At 37.2% G+C, this 24055-nt stretch overlaps 1 protein-coding gene across 1 annotated transcript in view; it reads left to right on the forward strand.

The window, feature by feature from the left end:
- The window catches only part of slc6a1l (solute carrier family 6 member 1, like), a 44863-nt gene extending 20950 nt beyond the window's left edge, over positions 1–23913 (forward strand). Inside the window, exons 17-30 of the mRNA XM_079869612.1 lie at positions 6211–6480; positions 8252–8383; positions 10010–10110; positions 11622–11731; positions 12552–12684; positions 13591–13725; positions 15310–15413; positions 15584–15708; positions 16183–16295; positions 17221–17352; positions 17469–17571; positions 18166–18266; positions 20201–20368; positions 21249–23913. Coding sequence (XP_079725738.1) covers positions 6211–6480; positions 8252–8383; positions 10010–10110; positions 11622–11731; positions 12552–12684; positions 13591–13725; positions 15310–15413; positions 15584–15708; positions 16183–16295; positions 17221–17352; positions 17469–17571; positions 18166–18266; positions 20201–20368; positions 21249–21353 — 1832 coding nt within the window. The 3' untranslated portion in view covers positions 21354–23913. The remainder of the gene's footprint in view (positions 1–6210; positions 6481–8251; positions 8384–10009; positions 10111–11621; positions 11732–12551; positions 12685–13590; positions 13726–15309; positions 15414–15583; positions 15709–16182; positions 16296–17220; positions 17353–17468; positions 17572–18165; positions 18267–20200; positions 20369–21248) is intronic.
- Positions 23914–24055: the final 142 nt, after the last annotated feature.

The following is a 24055-nucleotide window of genomic DNA, read 5'->3' on the forward strand; positions in this document are numbered from 1 at the left end:
GTAAAGCTGACTTCTTTTATGAGAGCTGTCCAATTCTGTTAACAGGACAACATGGAATTCTGAGGTTACTCACCCAGCATTTGATTGAGACTTTAAAGAGATTGCTTTGGCAGTGGATTACCCCAAACATTGACCCCATCTGCCACTGGTCAGTAAACAGATAGTCAAGCATACTGCAAACTGAAGTTATGGTTTCACTTTATTTTGATGGTCCCTTTAACACATTCTGTTGTCTATAAGTAACATTGCACCTACATGCCTACTAACTCTCATTAGAGTATTAGTAGAGTGTTAGTAGACTGGTAGAGTTAGAATAAGTTGACACGTAGTTGCAAAGTTACTTATAGTCAGTAGAGTGTCTGTTGGAGGACCATCACAATAAAGAGTTATCAGATATTAAGCAGACAGTACACTAAGGCTCAATCCCAATTCTATTTTATACTCCTTCGCCTACCCCTAACCCTTCGCCTACCCCTTACCCTTGCCCCTTGAAACAGAGTTTCAAGGCGTAGGGGTGAAAATATTCCCCTAAGAAATGGGACACCACTACTACACCGTTACATGTCATTATACATCGTCGCTAGCGCCTACGTCACAGGAGATGCGACAATGTTTATCACAAACTTCCAAGATGCCGTCGTCAGCTGTAGTCTTGCGTGAGTTACAGCTATTTTTTTTGCATTTTTCTTCTGAAGTTTGCAGAAAACAACGGAGATGACGATATCTTCGACGCCTAATGCTGCGTTCACACCAAACGCGAATAGAGTGTCTGGCGCGAGTGATTTCAATGTTAAGACGCGTTTACGCGCGTCTGGAGGTCTTGCGGCGCGAATGAGGCGTTTAGCGCGACGCGGTGGACGCGAATTCGCCTCATTCGCGAGTCCACTTCGCTTCAAACTTTTGCTTTTTACACGCGTCATATTGTTAACGAACTTTAACGATTTTTTTGCAACCGTTTCTTTGAAGAACATGACCGTAAACACTAGATTGAATGTGACATAAGAAAATTATTATTGGCAGTCATGTTGCCTCTGTAGCTGGTGTATGCAGGTACATTTCTCATACCCCTTCGTTTGAAGTGTGGTCCCGAAAAATCTTCGTTTCAAGGGCTATCTGGCCCTTCCCCTTACCCCTACCCCTCCAACCAAAAGAGAATCGAGACAGCCCTACCCCTTCACGGGAAGGCGCAAAACGAAGGGGTAGGGCCAAGGGGTAGGGGCAAGGGGTGAATTGGGATTGAGCCTAATACTCTAATGAGAGTTAGTTGACATGTAGTTGCAAAGTTACTTATAGTTTTGTTTAAAGTTTAACGTATGCAAAAAAACATCTGTGAATAAAGCTCTGTTTCCATCCCATGTGTCACTTCCTGGGAAACTGGCGCAAAGTATCAATAATAAAAGTGGAGGTTGCTGCAAACGGGGAAGCCAATGTGGCTCTTTATTCCTACATAATAAATTACTGGCGCTTCAGAGCAAACAGATGAAACTCAATATAACATGACAGCGTTTGGAGGCGGATGCCTGATGTTTGGGAATGCAATCGTGTGAGACAGTTCTAGGAGGTAATTATACCAAATCATTTTGATGACAGACTTTGGTTCAGGCATTTCAGAATGATTAAAACAACATTTGAGATGGTGTGTAATGAGATTAGCCTGCTGGTTAGTCCAGTTATGCCGTTCCACCGTCCCCCAGTTCTGGCAGAAAAAAATGCATTGTCATTGCACTGTATAAGTTTGCCACATGCGCCAAATCCAGTTGTGGGGGAGACATTCGGCATCAGCAAAACCAGTTTTCTGAGCAATTTTTCTAAAACAATTATCTAATCACATGATCTGTTGAGGCAAAGTCCCATCCAAATGTTTGTGTTTCCAGCATAGTTTATGTGCATGTCTTCTTATCGGATAAAATAAATTCCCGTCAATTGATCGGATAGGTTTTATATCCCAAAATTTGCATACAAATATGTGGATGGAAACATAACTAGTGACTTTTTGGGCATTTTTAAGACATTGACATTGTCTGTAAAGAGTAAGGATAAGATGACTTCAGGCAAACTCCAACTGGAATGTTGGATGTTTCTTCTTTCCACCCAGCCAGATTTATGAGGTGTGCATACTGTTGTTATCTCACACATTGTCAAATTTCATATCTTGGCAGAAATAAAACTGTAAATCAGTTGCTATTATGACCTCTCTTGCTAGAAATGGACCAGATACCTGTATGGACAGACAGTTCTGGGCAGTTTCCCCAGATTTTCACACATTTTAAATGAGTAAGACTATTGCTCAACAAAGCTCTAACTCTAGTTTTAAACTTTGGCGTTATCTTATCTCACCCCCTTTGTGCCGTCATGTTTGTGGGATTCTTTTTTTTTTACCCATCACCCAGCATCAGTGTATGACCTCACTGGATGCTCTTGTGTCTGAATGGGATCAAATCCCCGGAGCCATGTTCCACCATCTACTGTAGTGGAAAATGGTTGTGGCAGCAAAGGGAGGACAAACTTTCCATTCATGTCTATGATTTTATAATTAAATGTGCAACAAGCAAATAAAAATGTGGTGTTTGGGTATCCGCATACTCTTGGTCGTGATCTTTGTCATTCCTGCATGGAGGCACATTGTTATTTTCTTTAGAATATGCTCCAAATCAGGACTGTCCTCTTGGACTGTCCTCTTATCTCCAGTCCTAAACAAATACCATACTCATTGGAAAAACATTCCTGTGGCAACATTTTTGCAAAACGCAAAATACGTACCAATACATACATCTCCCTGCAGTTTCTAAAAGAAATGAACACTAGAGGCAGTAAAACAGCAAACACTTTTAATCGTTTTCACAAACAAATTATGATTACAGGGGCAGATTATGGATTAATAAAGACTTGTTTTCACACGGCTCCTTGCACAATTATGGACCTCAAAACACTTTTTACCACAGTGCATGATTTGTAAACTAATATATTTTGGAGTTTGCATCACCTAACAAGCTCCATATGTTCTGTTTTACTAACTTATTAAGCTTGCTTAGTAGCTCAGTTGGTACAGAATTGTACTTTATGATGCGAAGAGCTCGGGTACGAATCCTGTGAAAGACGAGTCACGATATAAGAGCTCAAAGTTAAAAAACAAGTTTAAATGCCATGGTTACGATTACATTTTTATGTCGCATTTGCTTTTGTTAACACTATCGGGTAGGTTTAGGGTATAATAATATAGTGTTGGTGTACGTTATTATGAAACGTGATGGAACATTAATCTTTTAGCGCCACACACCTGACATTTCAATTCAGAACTGCAGTGATACGTACAAACTCTGACGTAATAAAACATTGCCATATTCACGTTCATCTTTTCCGGAAAAAAAACGAAATATGTTTTTAGCGCCACTCACTGGACATTTCACTTTGAAACTGTTGAGAAATGTGCTTGACGCAATGTATTTTGTGTTTTGCAAAAGTGTTGCCACAGGTATGTTTTTCCGAATGAGCCTGGGTTGATAAATACACTTGAACAGCAAGTCAACCTCTCTGAATTACTTTTCAATCTGTTGGCATTACTGAAATCTTCCAGGAAGATGCTCTTGGGCAACATTTGGGCTGCAGTGTGCATCAAGGTGGCTCGTTTGCTAAACTTGAACAGCCAATCAGAGTTCTCTCTCTCACCAATGGCCTGACGCCGATTCTACGTGTTAAATAGACCAAAAAATAAATAAAAAACAGACAACGTCAGACTACAGCCAACGGTGCGAAACACACTGAAAAAACTAAGTCGGACGACACTCAATAATGGCCTGACGTTACCCAATGGCCGACCGTCAGCTTGGTGTGTCCCTGGCTATAGAAGAGACTAATTGGGACAGATGTGTTGCTACAGCAAACTATACTTTCACACCTTACTCAAAGACTCATCATCTTACTTTCAAATAAAATAGTTCATTATCAATTGTACTCTGTAATCATGTGAGATTTAGTAGATGTAGATGTGCCTTATAACTCAATGTATTGCTATGTAATTACTATGTTATTACTACAACAGTACATACAATCTTGGCAACAGAATTTCACATTATTGTCTTCATTAATATTTTAAGCGAACGTATCCTCATCTAATACGTTTTTGTAAACCACACAAAACAGTTAAACTGTTGCATTACAGTATAGGCCTATCAAGCATTTATTGATTTTCAAATCTATTTTATTCACTTCAATATCTTTTACAAGCCAATTATAAATGTATCAGTCATAAATAGGAGCCTGGTATACATAGGAACTGATAAAGTCATGCCTTTGAGGTCATTTTTGGGAGACATCATGCTGTCTGTATTTTAGGCACTATGCCTGCTTCATTTTCAAATCCTTACAAGCTCTTTCAATGTTAGAACGGAGCACTTTTCTAAGGGGATATCCCATGGCAACCAGACTGGCACAAGAGTCGTTGCACACAAAAGCACACACTGATACACAACTAATACGCACACACACACACGCGCACAAAATATTGGATCACGGCAATCGACTCTTATTTGGTAGCCTCGGGCTCTCAGTGTGGTAAAGCGATAATCCTATCAAACAACAGGTCGAAGTTTATTATCTGCAGCTCAATACCAGTCACAGGAACACCAGGGCATAGAGGGCCCCTCCAGATACATAGAGCGAGAGAGAGAAAGGGAAACTTTTTGCCCTAGCTGGGACATTGGGTCAGTTTCTTTTGGTTCTGTTGTGAATGAAGGCGCTGGGTAGTTGGTATAGTCCAACAGTTAAGATCTGTTAAGTCACTTGTGGATACGCTTGAGTTCACCTCTAGCTGGTGGCATCTCGACTCACCTGACTGCCGAATAAAGACGTCTCAGAGGTACAGTTATTTCCTTCTCTTATAGTGTGGTAAAAAAATTAATGAGCTGGGAACTCTATTGTCTATTGATGCAAACCTTGATCAATACGTCTGTACTCAATTTCCTCTGAAGCTTGTAGCCACTTAAAAGCCGTTAAAGGATGCAGAGGAAATGTTGGAGATTTTTCAAATACTCTGTGAGCCTGAAGCAAACTTGATTCACATTGAATTGCTTACTGTGAACTACCATGGTTTAATGATACTGTTTCCAGATGTATAATGACTGTTCTTTAAATGAAAACAATGAGAAATCTGAGGGTGATTTTGTTATGCATTGGCATGCAGGTTGGAGACTTTCAAGCTTTCAGGTAATCACAAATAAATGTTGATGAATTCAACACATCAGTAGGACATGGACAAGAATTAGTGTCTTCATTAAGTCAATCTGATAATCAGCACGTCTGTCAGGAAAGTTAATGATTCTCTTGAACTGCCCCGTCTGTAGAATGAAGGTGGTTTAATTTGATTTAAAGTGAAATTGCAAGGTTGAGTAGAGCTAGGACAATTTATACAGATACTACATAAGTAAAACATATGCAAAAGACAAACAGACATGCAAAAACATGTCATTTTAATTCTGTATCTTACTGTATATTGATCACAAAGCATAAGTTGACGCTATAAGACATTGTAAATATTAACCTATACACCACTATGGCCCTGTCACAAATGGCATACTTTATACAGTCTTGTGGACTTAAAATGGCTGCCGCGTGCGCGTGTCCGTTAAGTACATGAAACCGTAGGGTTTGAGTTCTGAGGTTTGAAGCGAGCTCCGCAGCAGACTTCTTCCCGACAGTCAAAGTTACGTCGCGAAAGTGCGGACTTCGAGAGTTTAGGGTGCCATTTGGGACAGGGCCTATGTAATCCTTGTACAAAATTATGAGCCCAAAATTGATGTAGCACCACTGTGCTGTGAAATCACAATGATTATCCATGTCTCCATTGCAATTATCTCATACTGTGTATTTACACATTAATAGTGTGATAACATAACTATGTTATAACCCCAGTTGTTTATACATACAATTATATAATTCTATACTATAATTTAGTACAACATTACCACTTCCAGTTCTGATCAATGGTTTACTGTAGAAACACATATCTAACCTGCATTGATTTCACAGTCAAATTCTAAATGCAGTATTTACAGCAAGATATTACTGTTAAATATTTTTTTAATCTTTGCTTTTTTACACTGTGACATAATTTTTTCCCCAGAAATCCCATTTAATGTGTTGTGTTTGAATGAGCAAACATTCACAGTCAGTAGCCCTGCACTTGACAACTCAATAATACATTACTGGAGTGAGGTGGATTATTATCTGACGGTGGTGTTCCTGTGATGGGGAAGACTGGCCAGAGCACGGTGGACCTCAACTCACCCTCAGACGTGAAGCAGGCTATCCCGTTTGAGGACCTTCGTCACAACAATGTTCCTGTAGAAGAGGAGAAGGAGAATAAAGTACCAGACAGAGGAGCATGGAAGGGAAAATTTGACTTTCTGCTGTCCTGCGTTGGATATGCCATTGGGCTTGGAAATGTGTGGAGGTTCCCATATCTTTGCGGAAAGAATGGTGGAGGTAAGAGAAGACTGACAAAGCTATTACTGTTAAAGGAACACGCCGACTTTTTGGGACTTTAGCTTATTCACCGTATCCCCCAGAGTTAGATAAGTCCATACATACCCTTCTCATCTCCGTGCGTGCCGTAACTCTGTCTGACGCACCCACCGCTAGCCTAGCTTAGCACAAAGACTTGATGTAAACTGCTCCAGCTAGCCTACTGCTCCGAATAAGTGACAAAATAACGCCAACATTTTCCTATTTACATGTTGTGATTTGTATAGTCACAGCGTGTACAAATAACAAGGTCACATGAGACACAGCCATCTTCAAAATTGTATACATACTGGGAACTATATTCTCAGAGGGCGAAGCACTGCTACTTGGGCAGAGTGATTTGCTTGCAGCACCTGAGAAGCCCTGTGGTGAGGAGCAGAGAGTTCGCTCAGAGTTGGAGTAAATCACTCCGCAGAAGTAGCAGTGCTTCGCCTTCTGAGAATATAGTTCCCAGTATGTATACGGTTAGAAGATGGCTGTGTCTCAGGTGACCTTTTTATTTGTACACGCTGTGACTATAAATCACAACATGCAAATAGGAAAATGTTGGCGTTAGTTTGTCACTTATTGGGAGCAGCATGCTAGCTGGAGCCATTTACCTCCAGTCTTTGTGCTAAGCTAGGCTAGCGGTGGGTGCGTCAGACAGAGTTACGGCACGCACGGAGGTGAAAAGGGTATGTATGGACTTATCTAACTCTGGGGTATACGGTGAATAAGCTAAAGTCCCAAAAAGTCGGCGTGTTCCTATAAGCTGCTGAGAAGATATGCCTGGTTGGATCAATACGCTTTCCAAGTTTTTGGAGTATAGGTTTAGGGTTGGGGTTTGAATAACATTCTTGTCATTTAATCAAACATTTGCCTCTGATTTTAGGTGTAGTTAATGGTTAGTTTAGGTGTGGGATAGGAATAGGACTTAGTTTGACAAGAATATTGTGCCAGGGCCAAGAAATGTTGTTCCCATGACCCAGAAGCAGTTTGAAGAAGCTAGATGGGCATGTGTAATTTTATATTGTAGAATATCAACCCAGTTTTTACTACGAAAAAGACCAGCGGTGTGTTTCCCAAAAGAAACTATGGTTGCAAGTTCCGTTGTTAGTTGAATGTGTTTCCCAAAATCATAGTTCCAACAAACATTCGCAAACATCATGGAAAATTGATTATAAACACAGTTTCTTGTTAGTATGACATGGACTTAGATCAAGCTCTTGAGCAAAGTAAGAAAGCTAATATGCAGTACAATCTATAGTTTGTAGTGTATATATATATAGTAAAATTCTGTAGTAGGAATAGTCCTCAGATGCCATATTCGTTACAGCAATAATCTGACATTTACTTGATTTCAAACAGATACATTAGCATAAGTTATTACTCCACTGCCTGTGTGATAATGCCATTAATGCCAGTTATATATTGTTGAACCAATGTGGCTTGAACAATGGATGTGAGACAGACTGACTGCATGGATGATCACTAGCATTATGTTACATTTATGGTGCTGGTCCGTACCATGGGATGTTGGCGTGCCTTGGTTCTTATCAGATCTCTTAACTAGCTTGACCGGCAAGACAACCAGCCATTCCAAGTGAAATGATTTCACAAGTTTCTACTGTAGAACACCAAAATATTTCAGCTATCCAAAAGGTGATTGACCAAATGGTACACAGAATCATGCTCCAATTATTTTTATTTTCTTCTAGATGCTAATGCTAATTTTGTATTACTTTGTCTTTAGGAGCTTTTCTCATCCCATACTTCACTACTCTGGTGTTTGCTGGTATCCCGCTCTTTCTGCTAGAGACATCATTAGGACAGTACACATCAGTAGGGGGACTGGGAGTATGGAAATTAATACCCATGATGAAAGGTGAGAAATATTTACATACACATTAGCTATTTGGGGAGTTCTTATTGAGTACCATTGCCTCACTGTATGTTTTGTACCATCATCAAATTACAATCTGATTTAGCAGCCAGAATTTGTTATACATAATAACATTAAACCAATGTCTAGTGGTGGAACTACTTGTTTTTTCAACCAATGGCAGATGGGGTGTGTTTGAAACTTTTTTGAGTCAATAGTTTTGTAGTTCTATTTAGTGACTCTAACAGCCCAGACAGGACCTATTATGAACTTTTTCAGTCTTGATTTTGTTTTTTGTTTTCTACTAGAATAGGTCTTAATGCATTCATTTTATTTTATTTTTTATTTTATTTTTACATATTTTACATTATTGCAGCTCCTCTCTTCCCTGTAACACTCTCTTTAGTTCTGAATCGAATGGACCAGTTGTGATTGGTCAACAGTTTCAAGAGTGTTTCGGAAAATTCACTCTCACAATAGTTTTAGCATGTTATTGGATATGACAATTTAAATGTATTTGGTATTGGCTACTAGATCGGATGAGCATGCTGTTGCTGAGCAGGTATGCCAATGATACACAGACAAGCTGCAGTGTACATTTAAGATATGCTGCTGCAGCATGAATAGGCATATATAAATCCTGAAGCAGATCTAGGCAGGTGGAGCTGGGGGAGGTAGAGGGTTCACAGAGGATATCTGATAGCGCACTGCAGGACCCAGCCTGATCTCACGGCAATTCGTACGAATTCTACGAGGTGGCTAATTCGTACGAATTCATACGACCTCACTCGTACGAATTCGTACGATATTTGCTAAATCGTACATATTTTACGAATTGCCCAATTCGTATGAATTCATACGAATGACCTACCCCTGACCCTGACCCTGCCCCTAAACCTACCCATCACGTGGGTTTAGACAAATCGTACAAATTCGTACGAGTGAGGTCGTACAAATTCGTACGAATTAGCCACTTTTTTATCACTCGTACGAATTCGTACGAATTGGTCGTGAGATAGCGTTGCAGGACCAGCTTACAGCAAACACTGAACCAGACTATTTAAATGTTGAAAAAGCAAGCTCATTGGCTGCAGAATCTGCAAAGACCAATCAGCTTTTGTCATGTGGTAAATGATGTGATTGCTAGCAGATTGCATAGGACCTATCTGTTGTCAATTTTAGGAACGAAAGAACTTGTGGGATTTCTAAAGGTTTGATTCTCTCAAGTCTGCACTCTTTGATATCAAGAACACATCCGGGTACTTCCACGCATCCTCTGTTCTTGCGTTCTTCAGTACTGGAATTGAACATCAATGGTACGAGAACACAAGGACACAAGATCGCATGAGAACGCATATTGAGAAACAGCCACTGGCTAAATTTCGAATACCATACTAATCTTAATCCAATTTCTGCAAACAGCAGTGATATTTAATTTAAAGATTGTGGCAACTATTTTCAGTTGTGTCTAGATGGTTCTCTGAAAGTCACATGCAACATTCATTCACTTTGTTTATCCTGCAAGGCTTCTACAATCTATGTGTCTTAGCATAAACTTTTTTTTTTTTTTTTTTTGGTTATTTGTGCTTCATCACCTGAGGTTTCACTTATAAGCTCCTCTTGTGTCAGGTGTGGGTCTGGCTGCTGTGGTTCTGTCCTTCTGGCTCAACATCTATTACATCATCATCATTGCCTGGGCTCTCTACTACCTCTTCAGCTCTTTCAAAGCGGTGAGTGTCTATCAAAAAGCACAAAGTCACCAATGTGCATTCTACTCTCTCTCTCTCTCTCTCTCAAAATGTATTTTGTCTACTATAATTTAAAATGACTCATCAACTTTTTGCATGAGAATGTGGGGGTTTTGTTTATTATATGTTTTCTTTTGATCTCTAAATAATCATTTGATTACTTAATGAAAAAAATGTTAGACTATCACAATGATTTTTTAATTGCATTCATTGGTCAAATAGGTTTTGTGGTGTTAATTCTCACCATCCGTGTCTTTATCTGCTCCTGTGAATTGAGCTACACTTGCCTGGAATTTCTTGAAAGTCTTCTCAGAATTGTTCCTTCTTTCAAGTTCTCCCTTCCTCCCTTTTCTCTGTATCCCTCTCCGCCTCCTTGACCCCCTTAAGCTTTCTGTGGCTCTGTCTTTGCTCTAGAGAGTGTTTTAAAGGCTCCACAGAAATAATAACTGCCTCTGTTTTGTGGAAATCGAAGTGCAGTTTCTGCCATGGGAATAAGAGCTTGTCTCTAAAGCAGTGAAGAGGGAATCTGAAACAAAAAAGGCCTTTGTTTTATGAAAGCATTGTGCTGTTATTTTTTAATGCTTTTTATTTTCCATATATATATATATATATATATTTGAACAAATAATTTGTCTGATGGACTGGAATGGAGTGGGGAAAAATCTTGTAGGCTTACATTGGAGGAGGGACCGTAACCAGTCAGAACACATTCCATCTAGCAACAACCAAGAACACCTAAATGACCAAAATGGCATGTGACGGAAATAAACTACTCAGCATAGCAACGCCCTGGTAACCACCTTGAACCCTAGCAACTGCATAGTAACCAAATAAAAAACAACTTCAAAGAAGAACACTTACTTAGCATACTTTTCAAAAGATTATTATCTTATAACACAAATAATATAGGCTACTTTAAAAGAATATACTTAAGTGGAATCTCAGTGCAATATTTTCATACACTTATTTGCATATTAATTGCAACTAAATGGAAATCTAATCATCGTTTAATTAAGGATTTTTATTAAATGCAATTAGCTGAGCCACTTAAGTAGGATTTTTTTTTTTTTTTAAATGTAATTTCATAATTACATCTGTTATCTTTGAAACATGGTTAAAATGTGATGTCAAATGTACTGACAAACATTTATAGTAAACCTTTAGTTTGACATCATTATTACAAAGTGAATATATTAAAAATGTACGTAAATATGTTAAGAAACATGGTGTACTCTCATTAAATACACTTAAGTGGTCTTTTATTTCTTTAATATTATATTATCTGCAAGTACAGTTTGTTAAATATTATTTTAATTATTGAAGCACACTACAAGTGTGCAGGAACTAATTAACAACCAGGAAAACTGACGATAACTGCAAACTCAGGGAAAACACAACATAATAGAACATACATGTGACAACAGTGAAGCACACTTTCCTTTCACAAGGGTATTCCAAATCTTCACCCATTTTAATATGCTCTCTCTCTTTAGGAGTTACCATGGCAAACTTGTGATCACCCTTGGAACACTGATCGCTGCTTTTCCAACTACAGTTTGATGGACACCACCAACCTGACCAGCGCCGTCACTGAGTTCTGGGAGTGAGTCAACACAATTGTGATTTCAACACTTTGGTGTTTAAAAAAAAAAAAAAAAAAAAAAAATCCTTGTATTGTAAGCTAAAATCCTGTTGCACTGATCAAATAGATATTTCCCTGTCTGAAATTCGCTGTGCTTAGTGGTTAGCACAAGTGGTTAGACTTTTTCTGATTCCTTCAAGAATCATTTTCTTGTTTTGTTTTCATTTACTTTCATCTGTGGAGCACAATAGTTGGAACAATGTTCACACCGCCCTTTTCTACATTATGAATAAGTCTTGACCACAGCACTCATAATCTCATATTTGGTCGTGTACAAGAAGGCCTTTGCACAAATTTGATCGGCTATGTCATGCACAAGATTCAAATCAAGTTTGGAATCATTGACATCAAACCCTGACGTGTATGTTTGAATGTGCAAATGTGTTACCAACCCAATCTCACGGCAATTTGTACGCATTTTAATTCGTATGAATTCATATGACCTCACTCGTATACGAATTTGTATGATTTTTGCTAAATCGTACATATTTTATGAGTTGTCCAATTCGTATGAATTCGTACGAATGACCTGACCCCACCCCTAAACTTACCCATCACTGGGGTTTAGACAAATCGTACAAATTCGTACGAGTGAGGTTGTACGAATTCGTACAAATTAGCCACCTCGTACTCGCTTGTACGAATTCGTACAAATTGGTCGTGCGATAGCACTGGTTATACTGTTTCTTTAACTATTTCTTTCTTTCCCGTTCAAAACATTGACCAACAAAAGCATTATCATGTTTAATTCCTAACTAACAGATATTTGTTAACTCTATAGGAGGAACATGCATCAGTTAACAAATGGTTTGGAGGAACCAGGGGAATTGCGCTGGCCGTTGGTTGGAACTTTGGCGTTGTCTTGGATTCTTGTTTATTTCTCAATCTGGAAAGGAGTGGAGTGGACGGGGAAGGTGTGATATTATTTCTATTCCTCATACAACAACCCAGACTGTTGTATTTCCTATTTCTTACCTATCCTCACCCCCTTTGTGCATACTTGCCTTCTCTTTTATCTCATTTATTCACAGGCTTGCTTTTGGTTTCTTCTTGTTTTTTTCCATTTCAGGGCAAGCTTTATCGATCAGAGGTTGATTTTTCAAAGCCCAGTTGACTTCATGAAGTTATAAATCATGTTTTATGTATTGTGTTGTTTCTTTCTACAAATCCACAGGAGAACTAAAAAAAAAGAGTCTTGGAAGCATTTGATGAGAAACCTTTGAGTTCAGATCTTTAACTTTAAATTGCCGACTTTGGCAAGTCTGAGCACAGTTTTGCGATCTCTTCAGAACTGTTTTTCCCCTTAGGAAAAAGAAGCAGGAAACTCAACTGTGGAAGCTCAGTTCAATCTCATTACTTTCTCGATATACATTTATTTAGCATATTATACATTCTTGTTGTCCAAGTCCATTTTTTGACATAAGTGTTGCAGAAATTGCACAGTTTAAGCACTATGATGAGTAGCCGAAGGACATGTCTTAAATTGTAAGCCATTTTAATTATTTATTTATTTATTTATTTTCCTGGAGAGAAGGGAAAATGGCTCTCTTTATCTGCCCTTTCTCTGAGGATAATTGAATTTTAATGTGATCTCTGCTCTGGGGAAGAAGACATACATTTTCCGACACTCTATAACCTTGATGGACATCACTAATTAAGGACAATCATTATCCTACACAGCAAAAACACATTCCTACCAATCATCAAACAGAAGCCAGAGAAAGCATTACACTATTAATAATGTTGTCCTGTACACCTACTTTAAAATGATTCACTCTGTAACTCTCTCTCTCTTTTCATCTATCTCTCGGCCTCCTCAGGTGGTGTATTTCTCAGCCACATATCCCTACTTCATGCTCTTTATTCTGTTTTTCCGTGGAGTCACTCTCCCTGGGGCGATAGATGGCGTTCGCTTTTATATCACCCCAGACTTCAAAAAGCTTTTAAAATCTGAGGTAAAAATCCTGAAATGTATTTTATATTTTGAATGATATTTGATATATTAAAGTATGAAATCTTGAATTTGAGAACTTAAAACAAATATACATCATTTCAGAACAATCATGTTTGAAAGTGCTGGGGAATAATTTGTGACTCTGGACCACAAAACCAGTCACATGGGTCAATTTTTTGAAATTGAGATTTATACATCATCTGAAAGGTGAATAAATAAGCTTTCCATTGATGCTACGGTTTGTTAGGATAGGACAATATTTGGCCGAGAAACAACAATTGAAAATCTGGAATCTGAGGGTGCAAAAAAATCGCAACATTGAGAAAATCGCCTTTAAAGTTGTCCATTTATGTTCGCGATTGTGCAGCATTCACTCACAAAAAAAAAAAAGTTTTATATATTTATGGTAGGAAATTTACAAAATATCTTTGTGGAATATGATCTTTACTTAATATCCTAATGATTTTGGGCATAAAAGAAAAATCAATAATTTTGACCCATACAATGTATTGTTGGCTATTGCCACAAATATACCCGTGCGACTTGTGACTGGTTTTGTGATCCAGGGTCACATTTTTCAGCGGATTGACAGCTGATTTCACAGGACCACGGTCATATTCGTAGATATTCACATTTTTCATCAATGACAGACACTAAGTGGTACAATATTGATATTAAAGCTACACTGTGTAATACTTTAAGTTGATTTTTAGCAAAAAAACACTTTGTTCTTTCAAAATTATACGTTCTCATTAATGTGTAATCACTTCAACCAACTAATTAAGTATTCTCGTAAGTGTAGAATCTGCCATTTAGAATACATACGAGCGAGTCGCTCGAATGGCGGCAGCCATGTTGCGCCTCCATCTTGAAAATACATTAGACAAAGAGGGACATACCTGGAAATTCAAGCTTCACCTTTCATGTTTTTACACTCAGTGGCACCGAGACGAATGCGAGAGGGAGATTACTCGCGACTGCCGGCAAATTTGAAATAATACGGCCACCGTAGGAGTTAAAACGCCCTAAAACATATCCATGAAACTGAACCCTCTTTACACTTAAATAAAACTTTTATTTGATTAGTATTATGAAGTTACAAGTACATATTCAATTTTCAATACACAGATCCTGAGCCAATAACCACGTGTGATAGAATGAATCTTTTATTATAAACTATTAGATAGACTAATATAGCCTGCACTTCATAATAAAACCAAAATGTTTTAACTGACCATACTCTAAGCTCCCCTTAAAATATTACTGAGACTTTAACTGTTGCTGTCTGTAAATTTCACAGACAAGCTTTTACTCTTTTCTATGTCCACGGAGGATGCCATTTTAGAGTTTATTGAAAGCTTCAGTATTTTACAGACATTATTATTCAAAGATATGGTATCCTCATTATTTCTGTTCTCTCTTATCTTGCAACATGCCAAGCTTTACTTTAAGAAGAGCTTAAGTAGTTTACAGAAATCTTCAGGTTGGCTAAATAATAAATCAAATGCATGTAACTAACAAAAATGGTAATATGCACTGACAGTTCTGATCCTATCAATATTTCTCATTTTGCATTTCTTCTCAGGTGTGGTTGGATGCTGCCACTCAGATCTTCTTCTCGTATGGTTTGGGTTTAGGTTCTCTCATTGCTCTGGGAAGTTACAACTCCTACAACAATAATGTCTACAAGTAAGAAATACTAGTCTCTGTCCAGATGTTCAAACATTATATACATGTGGTGTGTACTTGTCATGCAATCTGATGTGCAGAATTACCTTTTCTCTGAAATGATATTCAGTTTGTGGTGTACAATTTTTTCACTTGTGATTCAATTGACATGATTGTTGTTCCATCTATAGAGATTCTATCATTGTGTGCTGTATAAACTCCTGCACCAGTATGTTTGCTGGGATCGTCATATTTTCCATTGTGGGCTTTATGTCGCACATCACAAAGAGACCCATTGAAGAACTGGCTGCTTCAGGTCATTATGTCCCTTATACATTTACAAATTCCATTATTGCACACTTTAGCAACTTAACTCAACCTAACTATGCAACGCATTCTCATCCCTGGGCGTCATATACTGACGCTTTTGACATTTCGTCTACATCGAACGCACATGGCACCCTTTAGCGTCAATATGACACGCACAGAGCTTTGTTCGGTTATGGGTAGGTTTAGGTCTGGGGTAGGGTTAGGGTTAGACCGCTAGGAGGCGCCTTCTGGCCCATATCTATCTGCGTCTCATATTGACGCTAAAGGGTGCCATGTGCGTTCGATGTAGACGAAATGTCAAAAGCATCAGTATATGACGCCTTGAGAGTAGTTATTACAGAACATTGTATTTAAAGCAATCATGACTTGATGATTTGGCATGAACATGACATGCTTTTATTTGTTGTTGTAAAGTTTGAAATGGTGAAATTAGACTCATATTTACACTTATGATGTTCAGGTCCTGGTTTGGCATTTCTGGCCTATCCGCAAGCAGTCACACAGCTTCCCATGTCTTCACTCTGGTCTATTCTCTTCTTCTCAATGCTCATGATGCTGGGATTGGACAGTCAGGTACTAGACACACACACACACACACACACACACACACACACACACATATTCTATTTGCAATCTATTTGACAAATCAAAACAATTTATTATTTGTAGTAGTCAACATTATTCGACATACATTATATATGGCAAGTTTTGTTGTGTTAGGTGTGTGACAGTTATGCTAGTGACAGAATTGATCACAAGAGAATTCAGCACATAAAATTGAGTCTCTTCACATAGCCATTTTAGCTGTTAGAGAACATAGAAACATAAAATATAGCAACTGTTATTTTTTTTATGTTTACTTTCTATTAATAAGTAACTGCTGTAACACCATAGGCATTGACAACAACATTGACAACTTAAACAATTTTATCATACAAATCTTACTTGAAAATATTAATAATAAATAATTAATAAATATTTTGTTTTAGAGTTATTTTGGCCCAAATTTTGAAACTCATTCATTTACTTAAAAAAAAAAAAAGAAAAAAAAAGGTAACAAAAAGCATACAATTTTAAAGTTACTCCAAAGCTTTGCTACAGAAATTCAGTCTGGTACTGTATACTATACTTGTTTCTATTTCCTAAACTGTAAAAACTGATATGATCAATAAGTTATGATAACATATGTTTTTTACGTTGCTTGTTAAAAAGTTTTTAAAGTCTTTTTTTTGTTGTTGTTGTTGTTGTTGAAATGACTTAAACATCCAAGGTGATTGTACTTAAAAAATTAAGGCAGCAACTAGTGTAGTTTTAAAATAACTAACTACTAAAAATGCTAGTAATTTAATATATTATGTTGATGTGTGAAGTGGAATTGCTCAAACATGGTTTCCAATACGTTTTTATAAAAGTGTCCAGCTGTCAACCATCATGAAAGCACTGTTTCAGTGAATGACATGAGTATAATAATGTGTACATGCACACTTGTCTGTGACAGTTTTGTACAGTGGAAGGCTTCATAACCGCTCTAATGGACGAATATCCCACAGTCCTGAGGAAGAGAAAGAAAGTCTTCATCCTCATTGTCTGCATTGTATCCTTCATGATCGGCTTCTCCAACATCACCCAGGTAAAGATTACTGCCTGAAAACTTCTGTTTTATTAGTTTTATAACTGTCTGTTCTCTTCAGCATCAGACAGTAAGTTATGATCTTATAGTAATGTGTGTGCTCTTTTTTTTTTTAGGGCGGCTTATACGTGTTCAAATTGTTTGACTACTACTCGGCCAGTGGAATGTGTCTTCTGTTCTTGATCTTCTTTGAGACAACCGCCATTTCTTGGTTTTACGGTACATCTTCTAATATAAACTTAGACTAGACTACACAGGGTTGAGACATTTTTAGTTTGACAAATATATGTGAATATATATATATATATATATATATATATATATATATATATATATATATATATATATATATATATATATATATATATATATATAGATAGATAGATAGATGTGAATGTGATCGAAAGTTTCTTAAAAATGAAGTTCAAGCTAACCTCTGTACAAGGTTAAATAGTTAAATGGCTGTGCCCGCAAAATTTCACCCAAATTCTGCTAATTTGGTATGAGAAGTCTTTACAGAAACAGTATGTGTACATTAATTGTTCAAATTTTCCGTATGAAGTTGTATATTTTGATGTATTGATTTCCATTGGAAGTGCATTATTATTTAAATATCAGGGAGTTAGGCTATATATGAAAGTTAATATGCTACATGTAGGTCCCTGAACCCGTGTGTGTGTGTGTGTGTGTGTGTGTGTGTGTGTGTGTGTGTGTGTGTGTGTGTGTGTGTGTGTGTGTGTGTGTGTGTGTGTGTGTGTGTGTGTGTGTGTGTGTGTGTGTGTGTGTGTGTGTGCATCTCTTCTCTCTCTCTAGGCGCAGAGAAATTTTATAAAAATATTGAAGACATGATTGGTTATCGGCCTTGTGGCTTTTGGAAACAATGCTGGATGTACTTTACTCCAACAATTTGTTTGGTAAGTATATCACTTGCAACTTGCAACATCTTTGATATGTTTTCAAAGTTGAACTACTTTAAACTAGACAGGGTTGCAATTGAAAGATGCGTTCACACTTTTAGTTCGGTTCACTTGGTTCTTTTGGTCTGGACCAAAAAAAACAACAAAAAAACAAAATTAGTCCTGTTTGCACTATAATTTTTAACACCGAAATATTTAAAACTACACACACATGTTGCTTGTCCAACGTATATAACAATATAACCAAAACAATGCTGTGCACTGGGCTAAATGTGTTCGTTGTATGTGCGTACATATGATGGTATATGGTGGAGCTGACAACTTGCAAAAAACAGGTATGCTTGAGCATTCGAGCAATAGTGGATTTTACCAATGCCGATAACCGATTAATCAACCAATTATTTTTTAAATGGATAATGAATAAAACCAACATAACATATAAAATAGTGCTGAACTTTATTATAGAAATAAAACAACAGTAATGGACCATGAAAATATACTGTACATTTCTAAATATAAATAATAGTAATTTATTATGTATACCTTGATCATTCATGTTAATTCATAGTGCATTACCTAATGTTCAGAGACACAACTTTAAAATGTAAAAATGTATTAGTAAATGTTGAAATTATCAATGAAAATACTTTTATTAACCTTAGTCAAGGTTACAAATGGACTCTTATTGTTATCATTTCATATAAATCCAAACAGTTATGCTTGAAGATGGCGCTCTTTACATATCTACACAAAGGCCATAGCATTGAAATTAGATACACGTGTATTGTAGGTATATACTGTATCACACTTTACTTGCTTCTATTTTAGAACACTTGATGATTATCTAATCAAAAAAACAAATTATCTATTACAGTGAAGGTGCGTTTCTGATTTGTTTCTGATATGTTTCTGTTGCCTGCATGAACATATATATTTGCTCTCTTATGTCACTAGCTTTAAATATGCAACTTCGCTGAAGAATGAATGCATAAAAGCGAACAACAGGATGTAAATTAATTCAAATATATGCTAACAATCATGACATTAAACATTTGGGTTGGGCTTGTGTGTGTTTTTGTCACATTGTTTTAACCGCTTATAATGTTAGCGTCCTCTCAGCCTCGACGACAAACATGCTGCTGTTCTACACTAATGCAGCATCTAGTCAACAAATTAATTACTTCATAATGATATGAAAACGTACTGTAGTGTACTGTATACATACCGTTTTGTTGTCTGTTTTAAATCCACATCTGAAATGTCCCGCTCTATGCAGTGTGCTGCCTCACATGTCAAAACAAACTCCTCGAAGCGTCAGTGCTAGTTTTTATTTCGCCTCTAGAGGCCGCTCTCGTACTGTATAATGATATTACGCCCTTCTCAGCTGATCCAGCAACAGATGCAACCCAGAAAAATTATCAGTATAATTTTTTTCTGATAACTGATTGCACCAGCAATCGGTTATCTGTGCCGTAATCGAGTGTAATCGGTAATCGTTATCTGTTAATCGGCAAAACCGAATAATCAGTTGACCTCTACTTTTTAGGGTTGCATCTTGTGACTTCATGTCCTGTTTTTGGTTCGTTGACCTGTCTTTGGTTCGTGTTGCGTTGATATTTCATTCGAACCGCACCAGAGTTCGTTTAAAAGCGGACCGAGACTCATCTTTTTAGTAGTCTGGGTTCACTTGTTTGGTGCGCACCAGGTTTCGGATGGTAGCGTTCACACTTGAACTGCATTAACAGAGCAATTTGGACCATGGCTCTTTTTAATCGAACCAAACATGCCAAGTGTGAACACATCCTATGAATTAAATCACTTTTATCCTTTCATTCAACTGTATGGTGAATTAAGTAATTGGTTATCCAGTTAAACACTCATGTCCTTAATGAACTGAGGATTGATTTGTCTTATGTGTTTCCTGATTGTAGGGTGTTTTCACATTCAGTGCCATAGAAATGACTCCTCTGACATTAGGGAAGTATGTGTACCCGGCCTGGGGTCAGGGCATCGGCTGGCTAATGTCGCTTTCTTCCATGATTCTTATACCCGGATATATCATCTATATGTTCATTACTACCAAAGGCAGCATCCGACAGGCAAGACCTCTGATGGATTTAGTGCACTCTAAGATAAATATTATAAAACTTGTACCTTTTGGGGTACAACAGCCTGTCACTTGGGCAATACCCATAAAGGGATGTCTTTAAGTTAATTGTAGTGCCTTAAGGCTACATACAGTACTTTTAGGGGTTGATATGGTATAAAGTTGTCCTTTTAAGGTTACTGCCCCAGTGACAAACTGCTGTACCCCTAAAAGTATTTATTTATTTAATTGTTTTTTTGTTTTTTTTCTGACAGTTCGTTTCTGGCCTAACAATTTTCACATTTTGTCACAGTTGCCTCTTTGCCAACAGCTTCCAAATGCACTTCCTTCCCTATAAACCCCCTTCCTTCCCATCTTCCTTCTGAATTCCAAACATCCTTCATTTTGATCTCACAAACTTCCTTCCTTTCAAACAGGGTAACAAGCTCTGAACTTCCAAACTCCTTTCCCTACTTCCTTCAAATCTTCCTTCCTTCGTTCCAAGCAATCAAACCTCTGAATAATTAAAAATACATCCTTCTGTTCTTCCTTCCTTCAGAATAAACTTGCAGTCAAACCTTTGAAAGTCCTTTCCTTTCAAACTTCCCTTCTGAACAAACAAACTTCGGAACTTCCAAATATACTCCCACATGAACTTCCTTTCAACTAAACCTCTTTTCTCCCTTCTTTCATTCTTCCTCCTGAACAAACTTGCAAACAAACTTACTTCACTCTGGATGTATTTTTTCCAAATTTGCATACTTCCTTAATTTGGAAATTCCAAATTTACTTTCTTCTAAATTCCCTTCCTTCCAACAATCTCTCTCTCTCTCTCTCTTTTATTCTGTAGTAAAGTACAATAATTGTCATTGGTTATTGTTTTTCCCTCTCAGCGATGGCACAAGATGACCAAACCCAGAGAGGTCACAATTTCGGATGCCAATGATCTCACACAACAATCCTCACGGACAGGAAGTATGGATGAAGCTTCAGTCTGACATCATTTCCTCTTTCCTGTACAATGGCCATTAAACCAATGGCAAAATAACTATTCCTCCATTCCATTATTTTGTTTCTGTTGGAGAATCTACAGCAGATTGAAGTGGATTACACACATGTTCATCTGTTTTCTTGCATTTCTTTCTCTACATCCCTCTCTGATGTTGCATCACGTAATATGAGGGGAGGGGGGGGGGGGGGGGGCTGCAGTCTGTCAAGTCAAGTAAAGTCACCTTTATTTATATAGCGCTTTTTACAATACAGATTGTATCAAAGCAGCTTCATAGTGATAACATGAAAATAATACAACAAAGTTTGTTTCTAGAAAAAAATTGCTTCATCGTCCACCTTAAGTATGGCAGATCAGTCATATTGTTGAATATTAAATGTCCCCAACTAAGCAAGCCAAAAGCCAAGGCAACAGTGGCAAGGAACCAAAACTCCATCAAGGTGACAGAATGGAGAAAAAAAACCTAGGGCGAAACCAGGCTCAGTCGGGGGCCAGTTCTCCTCTGGCCAACAAGCGAAAAGTGTATGATTATGATCCAGGCAGCATTACAGGTCAGTAGTCAGATTGAATCAGAACATTAAGAATATTAGTCAGAAAATAGTCTGTCTTGAGAGGAGAAATAAATTTTAGTGACTCTCAGTATAAAGCTAGAAATAATCCAGGCAGTTGATAGGCCACTGGAAGGCCTACGTAACCGTTGCATTCCTGTGTAATATACAATTTCTCACAGTATTTACTGTACCTCAAGTTGGTGAGTGAATGCATGTGTTTAGAGCTCTGTTTCTCTTGGTTTCAGCATATATGGTAATATTATAGTGGCTCAAAAGGCCATGTATGATTATTCTTGTTACAGTGTATTGAACTAAATTAACTACAGGAAATCCATTTGTATTTTTGAAAGAACTGGAATGACAGAATTAAATTGACACAAGGTAGTTGACACAACACATGTACACTAACTGTTTTTTTTTAATCAACATTAAGATTTTAGGTTCACATTTGAATGTATAAGGGAGAGTGTATAGGTCCCGTAACTGTCCACCATTTATTTTTCACCATTTTAATAACTTTTTGCCTTTACAAGCTCATATATGGCCTTGCAGTGTGCCAAATTTTGCAGTACAATTAGTCCCTCAATTAATATGAGGTGATAAAGGCTGCATGCATAATAATAATAATAATTAGAAAAGCATTAGCAAACTAGTAAAAATAGATTGAGATGGAGGTTTTTATGTCATACTGCAAGAAATGTAAACTTCACAAAAGTATAAGGTTAAGGTATAATGAAACCTAAATGAGATATCATATAAAACAGACCGAAAATCTAGTATCTTGAAAAACTTAACTCAAAAAAGTTGTGTAAATTAGTTTTGTTTGCAACGTATTGATTTGTTCATGTGAAAAAGTCATTTTCTCATCTGATTTATTATTAAAACTGCTCCTTAAACAGGTTTTACATCATAAAATGTCTTTTCTGTGAACCTCGAAGACTTTCTGGGTTTCTGTTTTTTTTTTTTTTTTTTTTTTTTTTCTGGGCATCATTTGTTAAATTGCAATATTGTTTTAATCAAATGGAAAACAAAAAGATTGTGTAAACCATGCATTGTTTTCATTCATTTCAGCATTTACATTACATCATTCATGTTAAAGTGTTGTAAGAACTAATTCATGCTAATGAACATACTTCATATAACTTTTTTTCTGAGCATGCTTGTAAATACATCAGGATTATTAGTATTGTATTTAATTTTATTTACATATAATATGTGTAACATACACTATAATAGACATTATTTTTTAAGTAGACAACATTCAATTTGAAATAATGAAAATAAGGCTATGAGAGTCCTATCTGTATAAACTGTTAATCATAAGCTACGTTAACACAACAATAATAATGGAAAAATGGAAAAGTTTGCCTTTGCAGCCGACAACGTTTTTTAAAACAATCCCCGTTCACACAGATCCACAAAAACAACTAAACACTATATTATGCATGTGTAACAGAAGCAAGCTGATAGTTGTGCATGTAGTGACTGAAACTAGAGACTGGTCTTTAGCGCCTTGTTAGCGCGCCCACTTCCCATGCTTGAGACACCGGTTCAAATCCCGATCGGAGTGGGTCAAGTAGGACCGGTTACATTTGGTGCCGTGACCCGGATGGGAGTGAGGTTTAGGGGGTTGAGTGTAACAGAAGCAAACTAGTAAGAGCTGTGCGAGTAAACCTCACTCCCCAGGCCTTAAGAGGCGTGCTAGCGACTGATGCTAGACACTGCGGTCCTTAGCATGCGGTCCTGACGTATTTCCTGTTGAAACAGGAAGTTTGGGTGGGACATATTGAAGGGCTCAAGCTTTCATATACATGAACTAAAACATTGATTTCATGGAGTCTTTAACATCATACAGCATATTGAATTTATTCAATATAGTCTCTTTTTCATTTTACGTTAAATTAAATGGGCCTATGCCATGTGCTGATCAAGGTCTATGTGAAGTGTTACCAAAGCTACAAAGATAACTTTTATTGTGATGATTGTATTTGTTTTCATCCTCACAAAAAAAAAAAAATGTTGATTAGTTTCAAATTCTATAAAGGTTAGTGATTAATAATAAATAAATATATAAAAAACATCAGAAAATTAAACAATATGTCTTGAGAGGAACTATGGTCTTTATTTCTCGCATACTTTG

This window comes from Squalius cephalus (assembly GCF_949319135.1).
Source record: "Squalius cephalus genome assembly, chromosome: 4".
Lineage (NCBI taxonomy): Eukaryota > Metazoa > Chordata > Actinopteri > Cypriniformes > Leuciscidae > Squalius > Squalius cephalus.